Raw genomic sequence first — 22,137 nt, forward strand, 5'->3', positions numbered from 1 at the left:
AACAATAAAATATTGCATTATAAGAGAGTTTTTTGACATTAGCAGGGGGGCGCTAGTGGGCTATCAAAATTTTGTTTGACGTATGCCCACCGGATGAGATATCCTTGCCGGTCTATACTTCATAGTGGTTTTCCTTTTTATAATTTGATGAAAAGAAATACACTTCCGTATCTCCACTAAACGTAACGCAATCGTTGTACAAATTCAGAAACTAAATTATCAATCGATCATAACAATTCACACTACAAAGAAATCTTAAAAAAGCATTCCAAATTTTTATTAGGTTGCCATCTTCACCAAGATAGCAATCAAAACCTATTTTTTACATATTATACGAAAGTACTGAATGTTGAGTTAATTTTAGAACAAAACACTGACAAGCTTACAACATTTTGTTGTATAATGAAAGGTATGAAATTATTTTCGCAGTAGAAACCTACATTCTACTTCTACAGTATTTGGTTTGCAATGAACAAAGGTAATTTTATCAGCTGTAAAAATATTGAAATGTGTCACTGTATGCGAGACAAATTTTACAACTATTCAAACAATGTACATACGAAAATATCAATACTAAAATTAAACCAGACATAAATTATTTAAACTGATACACTAATATATTTACATTTTATATTATACTAATATTATAAATGCCAATGTTTGGATGAATGGATGTTTGTTAATCTGGATGAAATTTGGATATAGAACATAGTCTGTAAGAACACATAGATTACTATTTTTTTTTTAATTTCACGCGGACGGAGTCGCAGGCGACATTTAATAAAAATTAAAAAATTGAAAATGTAACTTGATGCCATAATCTCCGTTCTTAGTATCAAGATTTCTGTTTAAATAGGTCTAATTAGGAGTAAAGTTGGAAAATAAATAAAATTCAAAGAAATTCAAAAGCTTTAATGTCTTAAAAACATTATTTAAATCATTCAGAGAAAATAATAATGTCTATCATCAACAAATTATACTTAGCAATACAAGTTGACTGCACAAAATGGATGTTTCTTACATACCATGAGTTTCTACTGTGGAAACATGTATAAAAACATATTGCTCTCTCATTCTAATTGTAAGAATAGAGACAAGTTTTTAAACCAATGTTCGGTCAGTGGAAACGCATACTAAAACATCTATTTTTTATCATTCGTACAAAACATAATTGAGATCCGATTGAAATTATCTGAAACAAAAATTACTTTCTAATAAAATTTAGTTTAAACATTATTAAAGCATTATTGGATGTTATTAAATATATTGAAAACAATATAATGAAGGCAATTCTGGCAAATATAAGACAAACAACGATATAGAATTATTTAATGTGAAGGTGACTACACTTTATTAAATAGATGGATTATTTTCAATGTTTAACTTTTGCTGTAAGAGCATTATTTAACACATTAAATGCCACCAATAGGCTCCAATTCAACCAAAAAAATTGCATTGAATGTGTTAACTAAGCAAAGAAGTTGTACTTGCACATAGAATAAATTAAAATCTAGCTAAAATATCAATGAAGTACATAGATTGGGGATTTTCAATATTGAAGTTCAAATTAAAAAAAAAAATTAGGTGTAGGATAAAATCAATACAACTTTTTCTAATGTTTATACAATTTGACTATAGAACATTAACTTTGTGATAAATGTGAAAAAAACCTTTTATAATGTTTATTTTTATTTTATTATCTATGCAGATCCAAAAAGGTTTTATAACCTGTTCATCACAAAGTGTTTTGCTAGAAAAAGTTATCATCTCACCGCCCTTGTCCCACTTACGTAAGAACGGCGCAGGAGTTTCCGTCCTCTATAGAAAAATAAAAATCTCAAATTTTATTTAACATTGTGTAGACACCTTAACATGAAGTTAGTATGATCATTGCATTGAGTTATTTTTTGTTGTTATATAAATCCCATAGAGTAATCGCTCCATCAAGGCCCCCTGCTGCCATAATGTGAGCATTCCAAAGGGAAACTTTCTCAGTAGAATAAACAACATCTTGTATCGCTTGTCTATGTTCTGTCAGAACAACTAAAGGCCTCAATGAAAACCAAGAAAATATACGGATGTGACCATCCCAACCACCAGAAACGAAAACTTTTCCATCCATACGGGATTGTACTTTGTTAATCCCTGGGTTTTTTATAGCGACATCCATCTTATGAGCCAAGCTCAAGTCTTTTCTTCCTATACTAAATATTTGCACCATATTCGAGGCGTTTCCGATTATACCCCTCTGTTGTTCAACATGAAAATCAACGGACATCGGACATTCCTTAGTCTGTAACTTGCTGATACATTGACTAGTATTAAGATCCCACAGTAGCAGCCATCCTGCCTCATAGCCGACTACCAGGCAAGGCTTTTCACTAGCTAATTCAACATACTTCATACACATCGGATCACCGAGTTTAGGTGAAGTGTTTACGGGGACAAGGGAACCCGTTTTCTCTCCTGAAAAATTGTAGATTGTTATACTGGATTCCCTATCAGGTACGTAAAGTGTTTCGAGTTTTGTGTTGGCTTCAAAGCGACAAAAACCAGGGTAATCCAAATCTATTAAAGTTTCTTCCTTATATCCGGAGTTGGTTAAATTGAAAATTTTGAATTTTCCACCCTTCTCTTGAGTTACGAGCTGGTTGTTGGTGTGAATGAGATGGAGGATGGGAGCTTGACCCACTTTGATTTTTTGTTGAACCCGGTTTGTCTGAAAAATCAAAAAATAATTGACCCTTTACACTGTCAAACACCTGAAGAAAAAGAGATATGGCATTATGTTTTGGCAAAGTTAATAAATGGTTACACAGAAAACATTTATGAAAAAGAAATATATTAAAAAAAAAAAAAAAAAAAATTAAATTCACATCTATGTCAATTCTCAGTTCAAACATGTATGGTGAAGACAAATATTTAAATTCAGGTTGCGAAACACCGCCAGTAGGCAACGGAAATATTTCTAGGTCAACAAATGAGGGTAGTAAACAAAGGAATACGCTGGTGACGAAATATTCATGGCGAATGATTCAATTATTTTTTGCGAGTTTCTACCCAGGTAAGTGTAGCTGGATGAAGCGATTGATCTCCTTGGAATATTTGATGTTACCTGAAGGTTGTATGCATAAACATATCCGTTTTTTGAACCGGCTAGTAACCTCTCGAGTCCGCCGGGAAGAAAGCTGAATGCCAACGAATACACCGGCGAATTGTCGACATTACGGATGGTATAAACTGGGTCTGGTGGTAGCAGTGCCATGTCTGGTCAAGCTCGAACCGAAATATCTGGTCGGAATATAAAAACAAAAATAATATTGAAATTAATCAAGCCATCAGAAACTAAACCGAACTACGCACAACACAAAACTGACACAAAAACAAGAAAGTTTACCAACTGACATTTGAATATCGGGTGCGTTCACAATACAAATCAATTTTACATTTAATCAGAAATTTTATTTAAAATAACTTCGCGCTAAAAGAGTTTAATTCTTATCTTATAATTCTCCGATACAAATCTTACTGTATAAAATAATAAAAAGTTAACATGGGCAGTGATAAATTCGCAGATTATTCGTTGAAAAGAATCGAGTAAAAATGGTAGCATTAATTTTTAATGAACAACACTGTGCCCTAATTTGTCATACGCTCAGATGTCTGTCCGTCAAGCACTGCGACAACTCAAAATTCTCGTGAAGCTTCACCTTTGTATATAGTGTTTTACAAATTTACGAAGTTTTGAATGAGAGTCAATCGATTGTACCTAATAATGGGTGCCATATGGAAATTAGGAATACTAATTTAATCGTCGAAATCACAAATGGCTACGGAGACGCTTTTAAAAACGAACAAGCATTCAAAGTATATATCATATAGGAAAATTTTGTATCATAGGTTTTTTGTTGGCCTACTATTGTTTATAGTGGTGTCTCTTGTGTTTACTGTGCTTTTTAACATTTACGCGGGAAGTTCACCACGGACCGAAATTTACGAACCTGTGAGTTTAGATTTAGTGAGTTTACAAGTCACGAAAATTAAAATAAATGCACCTTATTCTGCCCCTCGCTATACAAATTGTACATATTGGAGTTGTTTTAACGTATACAAATGCGGGAGAGGCGGGCACGATAAGATAACTATCTACATATACCCATTAAGAGAGTACAGAACGGAAGAAGATAGACTTATATCACAATTGTCTAAGGAGTTTTATGAAATATTAGATACGATAAGGCATAGTAAGTATTACACAGCGAATCCTGAGGAGGCTTGTTTGTTGGTGCCCAGTATAGACACACTGAACCAAAATACGTTTTCAAGTAAACATGTATCTCAAGCTTTGCAGTCTCTCCAATAGTAAGTATACATATTCATTATTATCTTAAATGATAACATCTTTCAAGTGTAATTTTAAGTTAGACATCCATCCAAACATTCACATCTTATATATATAAAAGAAAGTTGTGTTAGTTACACCATTTATAACTGAAGGACGGCTTAATCGATTTGACTGAAAATTGGTGGGCAAGTAGCTTAGAACCAGGAAAAGGACATAGGATAATTTTTACCCCGTTTTCTATTATTTTTATTCCGCGCGGACGGAGTCGCGGGTAAAAGCTAGTTTTTAATATTAGTAAGATACTAAGATTATATTTGTTATTGATGTTAAAAAATTTATACACTCAAATTGTATCAAATTAGTTCACTGTTAGTGTTGCAAAGAAAGTTTAACTCAATTTATACTTTTTATTCATCATCAGCTCAATATACGTCCCCACCGAGGGGCTCAGAGCCTACTTTAAGTAAGGGGTGACTAGGCCATAGCCAACCACGCTGGCCAAGTGCGGATTGGTTGACTTCACACATATCATTGAATTTCTTCTCAGACATGTGCATGTTTTCCTTCACCGTAAGAATGTTGGATAAATGTACATATGTAAATCGAAAATCGAAAAACACATTGGTACATAGCGGGATTTGAACCCAGGACTTGCAGATTGCAAGTCAAGTACTTAACCCCTGAGCCACCGACGCTCTCATACTTTTTACACTTTGCCTTTATTGTGGATTTTTTTATTTTAGCTGGAACAATGGAGAGAATCATCTCATATTCAACATGTTACCAGGCGGTGCCCCAAACTACGAAACAGTTGTCGATCTCAACACAAGCAAAGCTATTATAGCAGGATCCGGTTTCAACACATGGACTTTTCGATATGGATTTGATATTTCAATACCTTTATACAGCGATGTTGCCAGAGGAATTGACAATACACAGCCTGAACAGAAGAATTTCTTAATTATATCCACACAGCAGAATATTCCAGAAGATTATTTAGCAGAATTACAAAATATAGCATCTTCATCAAATGATTTATTATTACTTGGCAATTGTAAGACGGAATCAAATAGAATAGATAATACGAAACGCTGTGAATATACCACTGGAAGAATATTTAACTATCCAGATATATTAAAAGAGGGTATGTTCTGTCTGGTTGTACGTAGCGCAAGACTGACACAGTCCGTATTGATGGATATACTAGCATCGCAATGTATACCCATTATAATAGCTGATACTATAGTTTTGCCGTTTAATTCTCATGTGGACTGGCATCGTTTATCATTGTATTTGCCCGAAGATAACATTAAGAATCTATTGAGGATAGTCCATTCAGTAAGCAAAGAGAGACGTGGTGAGCTTTATTGGCAACTGAGATGGGTATATGAGAAATATTTTGCGACTATAGAAAAAATTACGTTGACGACTTTAGAAATATTGAATGAAAAAGTTTTTCCTTTAGCTGCTAGAATGTACGAAGATTGGAATATGCCAGAACATTTGGTGAGTTTATTAAATTCTTTATCTGTGTCAGTCCACTGCTTAGATATAGGTAATTCCAATTCCTTTGGTCGTAAATCGTAAATTAATTAAAATTAAAACTAGAATAGAAGAAGCAACATAACAATTATAATCCTATCTCTCTCTTGTTTGCTTTTTACGTTTTTTTTTATTTATTCTCCATCTGTTTCATACATCTCTTCGTAGCACATCTGGTTATTACAATATTTTGTATTGTATTCGGCATTGGATTAAGCATGTTAGAAACAAGTTTATTCATCTATCTTTCCAAATGGATTGAAGATATTCAACTTTTTGCCTATAATATAAGAGTTGCTAATGTTTTTTTAGTATGGTCCAGTGAATCCGTTATTCCTGCCAGTGACAGCTCCGAAGTCCCCGGGCTTCACCGCTGTCATTCTGACGTACGACCGTGTTGACAGTCTGTTCACATTGATCAAGAAGCTGGTGCGGACCCCCAGCCTCGCTAAGATACTGGTCGTCTGGAATAACCAGAAGAAACCACCGCCGCCTTGTGAGTTCAAATTTTATAAGATTTTTTTTAAATCTGCTGCTAAACTGTATGAACAATTGGAAAAAAATTTGACGTAATGGTAGTTTTATTAATAACAAAATTGTTAATTGTCCTTTAATATGCATGATTTTTGTATGACTTTAAATATTTAAAGTACCAGTCACGAAAAGGGTAAACGATTATGTTGAAGTCTGATTAAATACAAATCACTAGTTGTCGTCCGCGACTCCGTCCTCGAGGGATTAAAAACACTATGTTATACATTTTTGCCAAATTTCATCACGATCCGTTAAGCCGTTCCGGAGATAACTTCAAATAAACATCCATCCAACATTCATTAGTAAGATTACGCCTTTCTACAAATAGAACGAAAAAATGTCAGCGTATTCGTAAAACATGGTCGTATATCGTCATAATAGCTTTGTAACTACCGTAGTTGAGGAAAAAGTAATTTGTCAAGTGTCTAAAATAAACTCCAACATAAATGTAGTCGGAATCGTAACAGTCTAACTCGTAGACAAAGTTCTATTGTGGCTTATCTGAAGTAAAAACATTCCCAGTTCAGTTCCCACTTCCACTCATCACCGCCATTGAATAATACAATGAATTCCTTTAGAGTTTCTATTTCAAGAGACCATCCAAAGAGGTTCTATTGGAATTTGAAATAAAACTGGCACGTTTTAATAAGATTTCTTTTCTTATTTATCTTTGAAAAGGCGCCTTAAGTTATGCAATATGCTTAGGACGAGGCGGCTGAATAAGACATCAAACAAACCAGACACGCAACTTTGAATAGTATATTTACATTTATGCAAAGATGTAATAAAATGTCAACTATATATGTATTTACAAATCTCGCTTACGAACGAAATCTACATTAAAGCGCTTTACCGTTCATTCGAACGGGCGCTTTTTTAACGTCGCGTTAAAACTCGAATTTGGCGGCTCTCAAGCGATGATCTCTTTAAAATCACTCTTGTTTCGTTAGTTCAGCGCTCAAAATGCAACACTGCGCGATAAAAAAGCGCAGCGTTTTAAAAGCGCTCGTACGAATGGCGAGTTACAGTATAGCTGTCGAATTCAGAGTTGCATAACAGTTACTTATGCCCGAATACTGAAACGTTACTTAAATATCTCCTTTCGTAAGCATTGCTTACAATTTAACAGACGTCAAAATTTAAGTGGAATACACAAACGCAAATCAAGACATGTAAGCGCGTGATTCCGTAAGTAGACGTATTATTTTTACGTCATGGCAACATCCTTTGTTTTCTGTCAAAGAGTGTATAAAAAATGCTTGTTCTCGATTACGTTTTCATAAAATTCACTTTACGTATCCGTTTGACGCAGCATGGCTTGGACAACCTATAGTTGTAAGACGTGTTCATTCCCAAATAGTAAAGAAAATTAAAATAAAATACTAAATACTCAAAAATCAAAGAAGGTTGTTAAAAAATATCCTTTCTGTTTAAATTAGTTTTAAATAAAAAAAATAAAAAAAATTGACCTTACTTTTGTAGAATGGAAAGCATCTGGCGTTATGTTTTGACAAGTTTAAATTAATAAAATTTTAATAAATCATAATATCATCAAGACACTTTTTAAGCAGTTTAAGCGGGCGCAGACAGATGTCGCTACAAACCTATTTGCGATTTCGATATATTCTCGTTCAGTCGGCTTTTTTATATAAATATTAGCTGCCGCCCGCGACTCCGTTCGTGCGCAGTTAAAAAAAACTTTATAGGGGTATGAATAATAGATTTTGGCCGATTCTCAGACCTACTGAATATGCTCACAAAATTTCATGAGAATCGGTCAAGCCATTTCGGAGGAGTACGGGAACGAACATTGTGACATGAGAATTTTATTTGTCTGAAAGCGATGATAATGATGAAGCAGACATGTTAACACCTTAGATTTTTACTTTTAAGATAGCTCGCGACCACTCTTAAATTGTTGGCGTACTTAAGTCGACATGACAGTTTTTTTGACAGCAAAATGTCGTTGAGTGACGATCCAGTATAAGAAATGTGATTTGAGTGGCCTTTAAGCATGGTACGATTTGATTGGCATCAAAGTTGAGATGCGTCTTTAACTGACTTACGAAAATTGCATATTGGAGTTTAAGCGTGGTCTTATAATTTAAGACGCTCTTACATATTTAAGTGACGTTTCAGTATTCGGGCATTAGGCAATGTTTTAACAAAAATATTACTAACTTATGGAACACCCGATGTCAGGGGTTCTCAAACTTTTTTGTCGGAATCCTAGAATAATCAGTTACTGCTACGTTACATGCCAAGTTTTATTCTATAAGGTTCCAGAGGAATTAAAAATAAAACATTTCTTAATTTGGCACATATATAGAAGATAGCAACACATGAGATACTTTTCATCCATTTTTTAATTCGACGCAGACTAAGTTTCAGAACCTATTTTCGTAGATCTGCAGAAAGGCTCAAAATCTTCTCCGCGCAAATCACATTTTGAGTAAAGCTTCTCTATGTTATGTCGATACATGAAACATCTCTAATTTGTATATATAGAAACACAACACTGTTGTTGAACTATTGACCTTTAAGTCTAAGATCACGCAATAGTCACTAAGTTACTTATCGTAGGTTCCAAACGTCCTTTAGTAATCAACTTAGATGTATGCAGAAACGGATCAAAGCGGCGCACAGAACAGCCCTTGAGTCAAGTCTTGAAAAAAGTTAGCACTATTGGCATTTAGCCAACTTAAAATGCCGAGGAATTATTGCCTCTTTAAAACAACTAAAGGGCACAATAAAAATTATGAAATAACAGTTATTACTTTTGTGTACTATAAGAAGTCGCTTAAAATCTTACTTATATTATAAATGCAAATGTTTAGATGAATGGGTGGATGTTTGTTTGAAGGTATCTTCGAAACGGCACAGCTAATCTTGATGAAATTTGGCACAGATGTAGAACATAGTCTGGAAGAACACATAGGCTACTTATTAAGTTTTTCTTTTATTCCGCGCGGACGGAGTCGCGGGCGACAGCTATTTAGTTAATAAAAAATAATTAAATGTATTTCACGTGTTACTCATACTATGTGATATATCTGTGCCAAATTTAATTAACATACGTAGAACCGTTGCGGAGTTATCGAGTAAATGTGTGAATCAAACGTATCCCGCGTGAACTTTATACGATTCTGAGATCATAGGTAGCCTATGTGTTCTACATCTATACCAGATTTCATCTAGATCTATGTAGCCATTCTGGAGATACCTTGTAACAAATATCACTCAATCCATCTAATCTATATATATAAAAGAAAGTCGTGTTAGTTACACTATTTATAACTCAAGAACGGCTGAATCGATTTGACTGAAAATTGGTTGGCAAGTAGCTTAGAACCAGGAAACGGACATAGGATAATTTTTACCCAGTTTTCTTTTTCTTTTTTTTTTATTCCGCGCGGACGGAGTCGCGGGTAAAAGCTAGTTTATAATGTTAGTAAGATATTAAGATTGACCTAAATTAATATCTTATCTATAAGCCGTTGATCCATGCTTTTAAATTTTACACAGCGATAGATTCGATATAAAAAGTATAGCATTCAGTGGTAGATCCCGCAACAACAATATTTGTTGTGTGCACGAATGTGTCACATCGCCCAGTGAAATACCACGACCTCACAGAAGACAAGCGTCAAGTGGAAGCAATTCCGCGTTTCATCTGATGAATGTGGTACCGGAGGCCTAATTTTAGTCCTCTTTCCCTTCCCACCCTTTTCTTATTAGGAAAGGATGGGAAGGTGAAGTACATTTGGCGGAAGAGAGGATGCATAGCAAGAGGATATATCTCCTCTTTCTGTGCGTCCCATCCTCTGTCGATTAAAGGTGGGCCACGCATCTGCAATTGCGGATCGCTTCGCTTTTTGGGTGTATTCGGGTGACCGTTTGCCACCTTATGATATAAAAAAAAACAAAGTTGTTTAATGTTTTTTTTTAAGATTTACAAGATGTAATACAGTGCGAGTTTCGGACGAAGGAAAATTTTGTGAAGTTTAACTTAAGAAATGGTATATTTTCTTTTGTTTAGAATTATTTAATTTTGCTTTCATCGATTTAAATAACATTTGGAAACATTGAGAACCGAAATTTAATAAAAAATAGCTATTTATTAAAAAAGTGTGTCTCGTAAAATTTTAATGAAATTTAATGTACAGAAAATAACAAAGTTTAAAAACTGAATAACAAATTTTAATTAACGACCACTTTGCAAGAATTTGTTCATCTTACGAGTTTATTTTATTATATGTTTAATAAATAATCTTATATATAAAATTCTCGTGTCGCGGTGTTTGTGGTTAAACTCCTCCGAAACGGCTTGACCGATTCTCATGAAATTTTGTGAGCATATTGAGTAGGTCTGAGAATCGGACAACATCTATTTATCATACCCTATCAAGTTTTTAAACTGCACGCGGACGGAGTCGCGGGCGACAGCTAGTATCTTAATATAAAAATGTTTAACAGAAATAATATCGGTCATGTTTTTTTTGGGGTCACTGATATAAATGCATATTGTGTGATGAAACATAACTTAAACTTGCAATATGCGACAAAAATTCACAACAGCACGATTAAACTAAAAATAACCTTATTCGTTAACCGTTAAAGTCCATTTTAGAGGTAGCAATTCATCAGTGTATATGCAATTTTAAATCACTGTTGCACTATTATTTACTTTGACTTTCCTTATTTGTTTACATTGTTGCGTTGCAGTGTACAAAATGTGCGAACATTATTTTTTGTTGAGCGTATATAATTTTTGCTTTTTGCAACAGCCAGTGTTACTGTTAATAATCAATGTTAAGTGTAATTTGAAGACTTGAATGGCTTATATTTTTATATATTTATGTAAATGTAAAGGTATAATCATATTAATTTATGTACCGTAAAATGTTGTAATAATTAATATCGGGTATCGACTGAAAAAGCGTTAGTCGTTCTTAAGAAAACTATTTCCGATTAAACTTCCAGTCCCTTTATTAAAAAAAATAAAAAGACTTTTGCCTGGATTTGATTTTTTAAATTCGGAATGTTTTTTATTCAGCCATCGGACTGGCCAGTAATAAACAAGGCGTTGAAAGTGATGAAAGTATTTTTTAATATTTTTTTATTCCAGCATCGGACTGGCCAGTAATAAATAAACCGTGGCAAGTGATTAAAGTATTTTTTTATATTTTTTTTATTCCAGCATCAGACTGGCCAGTAATAAACAAGCCGTTGAAAGTGATCCGAACGAAAGAGAACAAACTGTCGAATCGATTTTATCCGTACGATGAGATTGAGACCGAGTGTCAACTGACTATCGACGACGACATAATTATGCTGACGCCCGATGAATTGGAATTTGGGTGAGTATGTACTTGAAACATCGATATCGACATATCGATATCGACATATCGATATCATGTATTCGTTTCAAATTAAACCCTAAACCTTGTTAACAAAGTTCATTTTCTATAAAACGGCACAATAACCATATTTTGAGACTACTATAGAAGCACTAATTTCTTTGCTACAATGATTGATTGATGTATCAGTGTTAATTAATAATCTCGTATCATAGATAATAAATAGTTGAACGCGAAATCTTAAGAATGATACAATCGTTATGATTTATGGTGTCTATTTCACAATCACGGTAACCATTTTTTCGCAATAATTAATTGATTTTTCAATTAGTACGCCGACTAAAGCCGTATGTTTTTAAACCAATTTAAACATTATAAAATATGTAGGGTAGTTTACTAAAAAAACGCAATAAAAAAGTTCTAGATATAACATGATGTGGACAGCGCAGCGTGTATTTTATCTTTTTTCCAAGCGATACACGTTCAAGTTTAGTGGCGGGCGACGGACGGTCACGCGACCGAGTGCTCACCACTTTACTCAAATTAATTGATTAAACTATGCTCACCATATTCATTGTCTATTTAGGACATCTTTTCTGAGAAAAATTAATTCATCGGTTAAGTCATAAAAAATTGTAAAGTATGCTATAAACCAGTGATTGTCAAACTTATTTTCTTTCACCGCCCCCTTTGAAAATCAATTATATTTCAGAGCCCCCCTAATTTTTATTCAGCCCTAAAACTTAAAAACGACAATTTCATTACTTTAATCAATTGTTATGCCCCCCATTTTTTGGGCCCCTAATTGCCCACTCCTAGGTTTCAAACGCCCCCAAGGGGACGTTATCGCCCACTTTGGGAAACACTGATATAAACAGTCGGACCTGGAGAAGCGAGAGTCAAAGAGACTGTGATTTATTTCTCGCTTACAGATGTTTCTCTCATACCCGAATTTCTCTCTTATTGAGGTCGTCTGTCAGGACCAGACAATGGTAATCACTTTTAGAGGTTTTTCGCTATATATTCACGTGACTAAATAGATGCCAGGTCGAGCTCTTATAAAATTTCGTCAAGTTAATCCATAGCCGTACTCTCGAAGTACTTGGTTTAAACTTATTGACAGTCGTGTCTCCGTATCCATTTTTGTACGAAATATGAGAACGCTTTTTGGTCCATTCAATTAATTTTAAAGTACTACATGAAAAATAAGATAGGTAGATTTCTATCCGAGCTATTTTTTTTCGCTATACATTATATAGGTTTTCTGTGATTTACTTTATAAAGATTTTTTCATACATATTCTAGTGTGTCTGCAACTTTATTGGGTTTATTTCACGGTAACTGCGTAGTACGAATAAGCTTGATTGTTTTAGGTCACCGTCGGTAGCCGGTGATTGATGCTTGATGGGTTAATACGCCCAGATATGAGTAAATAGGGTAACAATATAGTCCCATAATTGTAGGATAAGTGTCAAAAATAGTTCGTCAATTTTAATGGAAAATATAACGATGCCGTTATTTCAGATATAACGTTGATTTTGTTATTTATTTTAAAAAGTGTACTATTAAATATTTAAGCCTTTTTACGTGTAGATTAAGTTATGTATATTCGTAGTTTAGGGTTTACTAACGTATGCGATGTTTTGATGTCAATGCAGAGAGAGAGTGTCGATACGTAGCGGGTAATTACCGCATCTGTTAGGACACATCGATCATGCGACCAAGTGCTAGATAAATGTACGTTCGAACTGTAGAGTCTGTTATATTTCAGTACAAAATAACCTCAATAATGTTATAACAACTTATTCTCATCTCTGAATCTGTTTAAAAAGAGAGAAATAGGAATATATTTTGCATAAGTTTTGGTAGTGAAAATCCACTATTTTTTTTATATCAAACAGTGGCAAACGAGCAAACGGTCACCTGAATTCACTGAAATAGCGAAGTGACCGTTGCCCATAGACATCTGCATATGCAGATGCGTTGCCTACCTTTAATCAATGGTGAAAGGGACGCACGGAAAGAGGATTTTTCCCCTCTTTCACCAAATTCACTTCCACTTCCCATCCTTTCCTAAAAAGAAAAGGGTGTGAAGGGGAAGAGGTCTAAAATTAGGCCTCCGGGACCACACTCATCAGACGAAACGCGTAATTGCTTCCACTTGACACCTGTCTTCTGTGTGGTCGTGGTATTTCACTTGGCAAGCCGACCAATTAGTGCAACAGATGTTGTTGCTGGCGTCTACCATTGTTAACAATGCCACATCAAAATTTTGATGTCAACAGTAGATCTAGCACGAATATTTATTACAATTGCCTTAGTATCAATAGTGTGGTGCCGGAGGCCTAATTTTAGTCCTCTTTCCCTTCCCACCCCTTTTCTAATAAGGAAAGGATGGGAAGGGGAGGTGGATTTGATGGAGGAGGAGATGCATAGGAAGGTTAAATTAGGAAGGAGACGCACAAAGAGAGCATTCTCTTTGTGCGTCTCCTCCTTCGTCGATTGAGGGTAGGCAACGCATCTGCAATTGTGAATGACTATGGGCAGCGGTCGCTTCGCCATTTCGCCGAATTCATGTAGCCGCTTGCTCGTTAGCCACCTTGTAATATAAAAAAAATAGTATCGTCATCATCAATTATGTCAAAAGTATGAGATTTTTGGTGTAAATTTAAGTACAAATTTCGTCAATTACGATACGATAGTAATTGTCACAAATATTAGTGCTAGGTTCACAGTTCTATGAAACAAATACCTGTTAATTTTTCTTGCAAACATTAACATAACATAGCTTCGCTGTAAAGAAGCGTGCGCATATCTGAATAGTATGCCATTGCGTGAATACACGTCTTCTACGAGTATATCGCTTTAATGCGTATTACAATTGTAGATCAACAATTATCTAGCGTTTAATTTTTCTCGTATAATTCAAATACCACACATGCTTCTAGTACAATAATGAATGCAGTGAAGCATACATTAACATAGGGTTGCCAGGTCGCCAAACCTACTAGCCGGACAGACCAGCCAGTTTAGCCAGACATTTGGGTAGAAAGGTCGGACACCCTATATTATTTAGGATTTTCTCTCAGTATTACAGATGAGATTGCTTATGTTATTCGTTTTGAAGGCGATATTTCTCTTTTCTTCTGCCACTTTATTTTACCTTAACCAGAAGATTTAAGAGATAAGAACTTCTATATGATGCCTTAGATAAGTACAAAAAAATATGTAAAACTAGTTGTAGCCCGTAACTCCGTCTGCGAGGAATTAAAAGAAAACTTAACAAGTAGCCTATGTGTTCTTCTAGACTATGTTCTACATCCGTACCAAATTTCTATAAGATTCGTTCTGCCGTTCCGGAGATACCTTCAAACATCCATCCATCCAAACATTCGCATTTATTAGTTATTACATCTTGTTATCTTTTCAATTTCCAAGGGTTTGTCTTATATAGGGTTTAAAATTTCCAGATTTGACGTGTGGCGGGAGTTCCCCGACCGCATCGTGGGCTTCCCGTCCCGTCTCCACGTGTGGGACAATGTCACCTCCTCATGGAAGTACCACAGCGAGTGGACCAACCAGATCTCTATGGTAAGCTAGAAATGAAGAACACAAGTGTTTTATAGTAAACTAACAGTCACACGCAACTTTGTCATAATTACCTTCACGTCAAAGTTCCGTCAAAATCGGTCCAACCCTTTCTGAGGTTACCCAAAACATAGGTAAATTTGTAGACAGACTAACCGAGAAAAATTAAAAAAATCTGTTTTTCGTTATCTATTTACATTTATACTACTATGATTTTTGATATATAATTAAACACTTGATGTCGCCTGCGAATCCGTCCGCACGTAATTGAAAAAAAGCATAATTAGTTGCCTATGTGTTCTTCCAGACTATATTCTACATTTTTGCCAAATTTCATCAACATTCATTGAGACGTTCCGGAGATACCTTCAAACAAACAACATCCATCCATCCATAAATACATCCATCCATCCATCTAAACATTCGCATTTATAATATTAGTATGATAGAAATCTAATTTTATTAACATTTTGGAGATGAAGCAGCGAAGTGTTTGTCTGTTTGATAATTGTATTACGTTTTTTTAATCGAAAAGTTGTACATTTTATTTGAAGTCAAACATAAATAATAAAATATAATATAATTTTTTCACAATATATATTACATACTGTAATGGGATTTATTTTTAATTTATGTTAAATATATATGTATAAACTTTCAGGTACTAACTGGTGCGGCTTTCCATCACAAGATCTGGTCCTGGTACTATACTTACAAAATGCCAGTCGAGATTCGAACCTGGGTCGATGATCATTTCAACTGCGAGGACATCGCTATGAACTTTCTAGTCGCTAATGTTACTAGAAAACCGCCTATCAAGGTTAGGAAAAAAAATTGGTCCTTCGAGTACAGATAAATTAAACTATCGTGTGTTGAAATATTTTCAGCTTTTATATTTACTAAAATCTTTCTATCTATTCAGCCTTGTAAACGCCCACTGCTGGGCATAGATCTCCCCTCTTTTTAATTAATAATGTTCTAAAGCTTATTTTAAGGGCGAGTCGAATTGAAATATTGAATATTTTCTTTATCCAGGTAACACCTCGTAAGAAGTTCAAATGTCCGGAATGTACAAACACTGAGATGTTATCCGCAGATGCACGTCACATGTCACAGAGATCCGCTTGCATCAACAAATTCACCAAAATATACGGTCATACGGCACTAAAAGCTGTAGAATTCCGCGCAGATCCGCTCCAGTACAGAGAAACTAATTCCGGAGTACCGCAATTATATCCTGACATCGGATCACTTTGAGGTAACGGTTACAGTACAGGTTAAAGAAAAGTTAATGAATGGTTAACGAAAGGTTAACGAATGGTTAACGAATGGTTAATGATAGGTTAACGAATGGTTAATGAAAGGTTAACGAATGGTTAATGAAAGGTTAACGAATGGTTAATGAAAGGTTAACGAATGGTAAATGAAAGGTTAACGAATGGTTAATGAAAGGTTAACGAATGGTTAATGAAAGGTTAACGAATGGTAAATGAAAGGTTAACGAATGGTTAATGAAAGGTTAACGAATGGATAATGAAAGGTTAACGAATGGATAATGAAAGGTTAACGAATGGATAATGAAAGGTTAACGAAATTAAACACTTTACAGAAGCAAAATAGGTTCTCAAGTTGGTAAAAAATATTTTCTATAACCTACAAAGGCTTTGTGGTATTTTATAATATTAATTGGTCAAGATATAACATAATTTGTCTTTTATACGAAATACTACGTAATTTTGTAATTTAATATGATTTATTTTATGTAAAATAATCTAATTTATATCTACCCACAGAAAAAAAGGTTAAACTTATGTTTTTTAACCCGTATATAGGTTTTTTTTTGTATTTTGTGAGGAATGGACAATAACAATTAAAAAGGCTGGTCGCAAAATGTTAGGGTTTCGTCCCCAAACCAGGGTAAGTAGATTTAACTGTTGTTTTTCGGTTTTTACTCCATTTTTTTTTTAAACCAAGATATGAGCTATTCTTTGATTGAAAAATTACATTGAACACATGTTAAGTCTTTTATGTATTTTAATATTTTAATCGACAATTGAAAAGTAATTTTTTTAATTAATCGATGTCAAAAATCGATTTTTAAAGTTATCGATAACTTTCACATATGTACGTCACTAATACATTAAAGTGACTTATAAGATATTGGTTGTTTATATTTATTCTTTTTATTTTAATTCTGTGCCATGATTTTTTTTAATGTATTGAAAGACAATCGATATTGTTTAAAAATATTATTTTATAAAAAATTATATTAAAATATTTTTTTTGTAATTTTTATAAAACTGTTTGAATTTAGTTTAGTATTTTAATATTTGGAATTCAGTTTTTTTAATCGATTACAATTTTTATTTCGATTGTTGTCTATTAAAATATCGATTTTACAGTATAGTCGATTATTTCTCTATGAATTTGTAATTTTAAATGAATGCAACATTTGTGTATTATACAAGTAGCTTTAGTAATCATTTCGTCCGTGGTAATTTTTAATATTAATCTATTTTTTATAACCAAACATAAACATATATTTCTCGTAAAATTATATTAATTTCTTATCCGCAACAATGTGTACCGAAAGTACTACATAAAAAAAATGGTGTCATAAAAAAACTATCATGAGAAAAACATAATTAGACAATTCAAATTAGTTTTCTGAAATAAAAAAAAACTATGCCTTCTTAAAATTTTTGTTGAGTTTTAAAAAATGCTTCGTAAAATATCTGAAAAACGTTCATTCTTCATTTTTTATAAACAGAACAGTGTTTTGTTAGTCTTTGTAAATTTACGCATATTCAAATAAAAGCACTTGAATGCAAAAAAAATTAAACCACACGGTCTCATTTAAACGTCCAATTTTATTAAATAAATATAAATTATTTCATATTTATTTATTCCAGACAGAATTGTTAAATAATATAGGTTGTACGTAAAAAAAAGAGCTATCCAATATATCAAATTAAAAAATCAATTAACATTGACGTTTCTTTTCACAATAATCTATGATTTATGGTTATATTTTATCTGTGCAATTTTATCATACCGCGCTTTTTCAAAATGGCGGCCATTTGGCTGTTTTACCTCGATACTTGCCATTCCTTCGCTATAAACATTTAGAACAATTAGTTTAGTGATTTTATCAACGAGTGCTCTGATGGTGTTTTTACTTTCATACATTTTTCACATATTTTTTTGAAATAATATATGACAAATCTAAATTATGCCTGGTTTTATATTTTTTTATTCTATGATTAATTTTTAACTCGTATGCAATAAATTGTTGTTTTTTTCAATTCAATGTTAAATAAAATGGCGTATTGTGTATATTAACGCGTCACATGCCTTAGGAGCGTAAAGATATTCTAAAGAAGCTAGTAACAAGCTATAGATGTATAGTAAATATTTAGTCCAGTTTTACATATCGGTGCTTGTTTGAAGGATTTATTCCTAGGAGAATTATGTATACATTATATGTATATTATACAAGGATATCGCACGATACAAACGTAATATAGATATTGTAGAATATATTTGTTAGGTTATATTTTTTGTACACAATGTAAATATTTTGGCGGGAGTTTTTGGTTATGAAACGAACTTATCATCTTTCATATGCTTTACTCTATGAAGACCATAGACTATATGTTTAAATTAAATTATTTTTGACTAGTACGGAAATGAAATTTAGTTTATAGTCCGTCAAACTTTATTGGCCCGTTGTGCAAAAGTTAAACTATATTTACCGTTTTGTTATTTTGCCTTGAGTGTCATTTTTTACGACTTGGTATATCTGACTGCGATCACAACGTCATCATCACCAGGCCAGATAAGTTTGTTGGATTATAATAATGGTTTTTGGTTGTTAAATGTCAAAGAATAACATTTCCCGCTTTTTATAACGTTTTCATTCCAATACGAAAATATAGTTTGTTTATTTTTGTAATCGAATAAAGTTGTATAGAATTATATTTATTTAGTTATTATTTTGTCTTAATTTTAAATGGACGCTAATGAATTTTTTATGATACAATTTTTACTTTTATACGACTTTATATTTTAAGAAATCAATTAAATCTTAACAAATTTTAAATCACGCTGGCAATAATAAGTACATATTGATTTTTATATCCCGTTTGTTTATTTGAATAGATTTTTTTTAATAGATTTAAGGTTCATAATGATTTGTAAATTATAGTTTGATGGAAGTTTTTTTTTTAATAATGTTAGCCAAAGACCTTGTCGACTAGTCTCGAAAATGTATTTAAGATTTGATGCATTTAAATAAATATTGGTAAGAGATGTATCTAATTGTTACCAGCGATATCAATGATAGACTGAAATAATTTTCTTTTTACTATATACAAATATCTAGATTCTAGTATGTAGATAAAAAAATATAGTCACCTGTAGATTTGAATTTAAGATTTTTTTTTAATTTCTCTTCTAATGTAAATTGTGTAGAAAATAAACTTATCAAATTTTAAACACTTTGGCCTAAATTATAAACGAAGATTAATTTGTTTTGTAGAATTTCGTGATTTGTCAAAAAGGTCTTTATTGTGTGTTATGGATTTTTTATTTTTATTTATTATTTTGGAAGCATAGTCATTTCTATTTGTAAGTAAAAAAAAATGATGACGCAAAATATTTAAGTATCCGATCTTAATGTTACATAAATTGTTTTTTTTTTAAATTACGGTATATAAAATAATATTAAATTTAGGCTGCTTTTCGAATGTTTAAATTTTCTTGTGTTTGAAGTTATTTTTCGCTATCAAAAATGTATGTAGAGTGACTTGTTTCCCTTTATTATACTCTATGGTGCATGTTAACGATCGATTGAAAACTATGCCAGTTTAAAGTCTCATTAGACATATTAGGAATATGCAGATAAATATTAAAACAAAATTAAATTTAACATTTACTGATCTGACTTCGAGAATTTATAGGTTCGAGACAGCTAAAATTTACGACGAACAATTTCCCGGTTATTTGTAGCTAGTGAGATTATAAAATGACTAGGTTTACAATTTGACGGTGACACAAATAAACTCGCTCGATGACAGCTAATATGTTTGTTATGTTTTATATAATTTGCGTATATAAATAAATATATTGTAAACTTAAATAATAATACTTGTAAATAATAAGATAATAGTTGGTTGTAATAGTCGATTTGATTTTGTAATTGTTTTACGATTTGCACTTTTTTTTTGTATAATTTACTAGCCCACGACTTTGTCTGCTCGGATTTAAATAAAAAAGTAGCCTATGTGTTCTTCTAGATCAGGGTTTCCCAAAGGAGTCGATATCGAACTTAAAGCGTAGCTAATTCCCACTCTGTCTTCTATTGACCTAAGTCAGAATTAAAAATAATAATAATAATTGATCTTAAAAGTAGGTAATTTAGCCATGGGGGGTCTGAGGTAACAGTTCATTTTGGAATAAGGGTCACTTGTCCAAAATAATTTGGGGATCTCTGTTCTAGATTATGTTCTATATCTCTGCCCAATTTCATCAAGATCTGTTGATACCTTGTTACAAAATATCCATCCATACACAACTTTCGCATTTATAAAGATTAGTTCAATTAAAAAAAATATTTTTCACATTTATCAAATTTTTGTATATTTCTTTCCATTCCATGTGTCGTAAATTATAAAATTTTGTTGATAAAAATAACACATCAATTCACTTTTAATTTACCTTAAAAATCTTACAAATATAAATGCGAATGTTTGTATGTATGTATGGTTTATTTTTACAAAGGTATATTCAGAACGGCATAGATCTAGATGAAATTTGGTATAGATGTAGAACACATAGGCTACCTACGATCCCGGAAATGTGACTAGTTCCCGTGTGACACGTTTGATTCGCATATTTACTTGCAAAGGTTCGACACCTTATTGAAAATTCGTAAATATATAGAACATAATCTCAATAACACTATTCGTCATGTTTTATTTGTAATCCGCGCGAACGAAGTCAGAAAGTTAGTGAAAAATAAATGTAAAAATATAACGGCCGCCATGTTTGAAATTTGACGTTTCTTTGTTTACGTACTTGAAGAGTTCAATTGAAATTATATATTTAAATGAAAAAGATTCGTGCAAATCGTTAGAAATAATTGAATATTGATGTATATTTGTTTTCTATTTTGTATGTAGATAATGTTTAGTAAGTGTAAGTACTTAATAGATTAAATGATATTTTTTTTAATTTGTTGCGATTCTGTACAGCGTGTAAATAGTACACTTTATTGTAATATGTGAATAAAAGAGACATATCAATTTGTAAATGTTGTTTTTATCTACCCAAATTTCATGTAGCGAAAACAAGATAAAGAAGCAAAGGAGTCGCCAGATATGATTGAGATAAATAACGTGCCCGCGCAATACAAATAATAAATTAGATGTAGGTTTTGTGTATTCATTAATTCTTGCAATCTTGACTAAAATAGAAATATAATGAAATTTGTGAACATATCAGACCAAAAAAATTGGCATAGATTGAGCCTAGTCGCCCTAACTTGGGTATGCTCTGATCCTTACGGTGGGGATTTTTTTATTGCAAAACGTGGCATGCAAGCAAGCGGCCATTTGAATCCGCTAAAATAGCGAAGTGACCGTTGCTCATAGACTGCATTTGCAGATGCGTTGTCTACTTTTAATCGACAGAGAAGGTGACGTACAGAAATATTACATTACCTTTACTATGTGTTACCACTCCGACTAAATCCACATCTTCTACCCA

The 22,137-nt window shown here is 32.8% G+C and overlaps 2 protein-coding genes across 2 annotated transcripts; one reads left to right on the forward strand and one right to left on the reverse strand.

Annotated features, from left to right (window-relative positions):
- Nucleotides 1-1,588: 1,588 nt before the first annotated feature.
- On the reverse strand, nt 1,589-3,365 carry LOC106709703 (guanine nucleotide-binding protein subunit beta-like protein 1). Its single transcript, XM_014501553.2, has 2 exons — nt 3,116-3,365; nt 1,589-2,719 (listed from the first exon to the last, which is right to left on the reverse strand). Exons 1-2 carry the CDS (start codon nt 3,263-3,265, stop codon nt 1,901-1,903), a joined length of 969 nt encoding a protein of 322 aa, XP_014357039.2. The 5' UTR covers nt 3,266-3,365; the 3' UTR covers nt 1,589-1,900.
- Nucleotides 3,366-3,665: 300 nt separating this feature from the next.
- Nucleotides 3,666-17,373, forward strand: LOC106709701 (exostosin-2). Its single transcript, XM_014501552.2, has 8 exons — nt 3,666-4,362; nt 5,089-5,851; nt 6,200-6,383; nt 11,622-11,781; nt 15,252-15,372; nt 16,031-16,189; nt 16,405-16,627; nt 17,224-17,373. The coding sequence occupies exons 1-7, from the start codon at nt 3,827-3,829 to the stop codon at nt 16,624-16,626; spliced, it is 2,145 nt and encodes a 714-aa protein (XP_014357038.2). The 5' UTR covers nt 3,666-3,826; the 3' UTR covers nt 16,627; nt 17,224-17,373.
- The last annotated feature ends 4,764 nt before the right edge of the window (nt 17,374-22,137 follow it).

This window comes from Papilio machaon, chromosome 11, assembly GCF_912999745.1.
Source record: "Papilio machaon chromosome 11, ilPapMach1.1, whole genome shotgun sequence".
NCBI lineage: Eukaryota > Metazoa > Arthropoda > Insecta > Lepidoptera > Papilionidae > Papilio > Papilio machaon.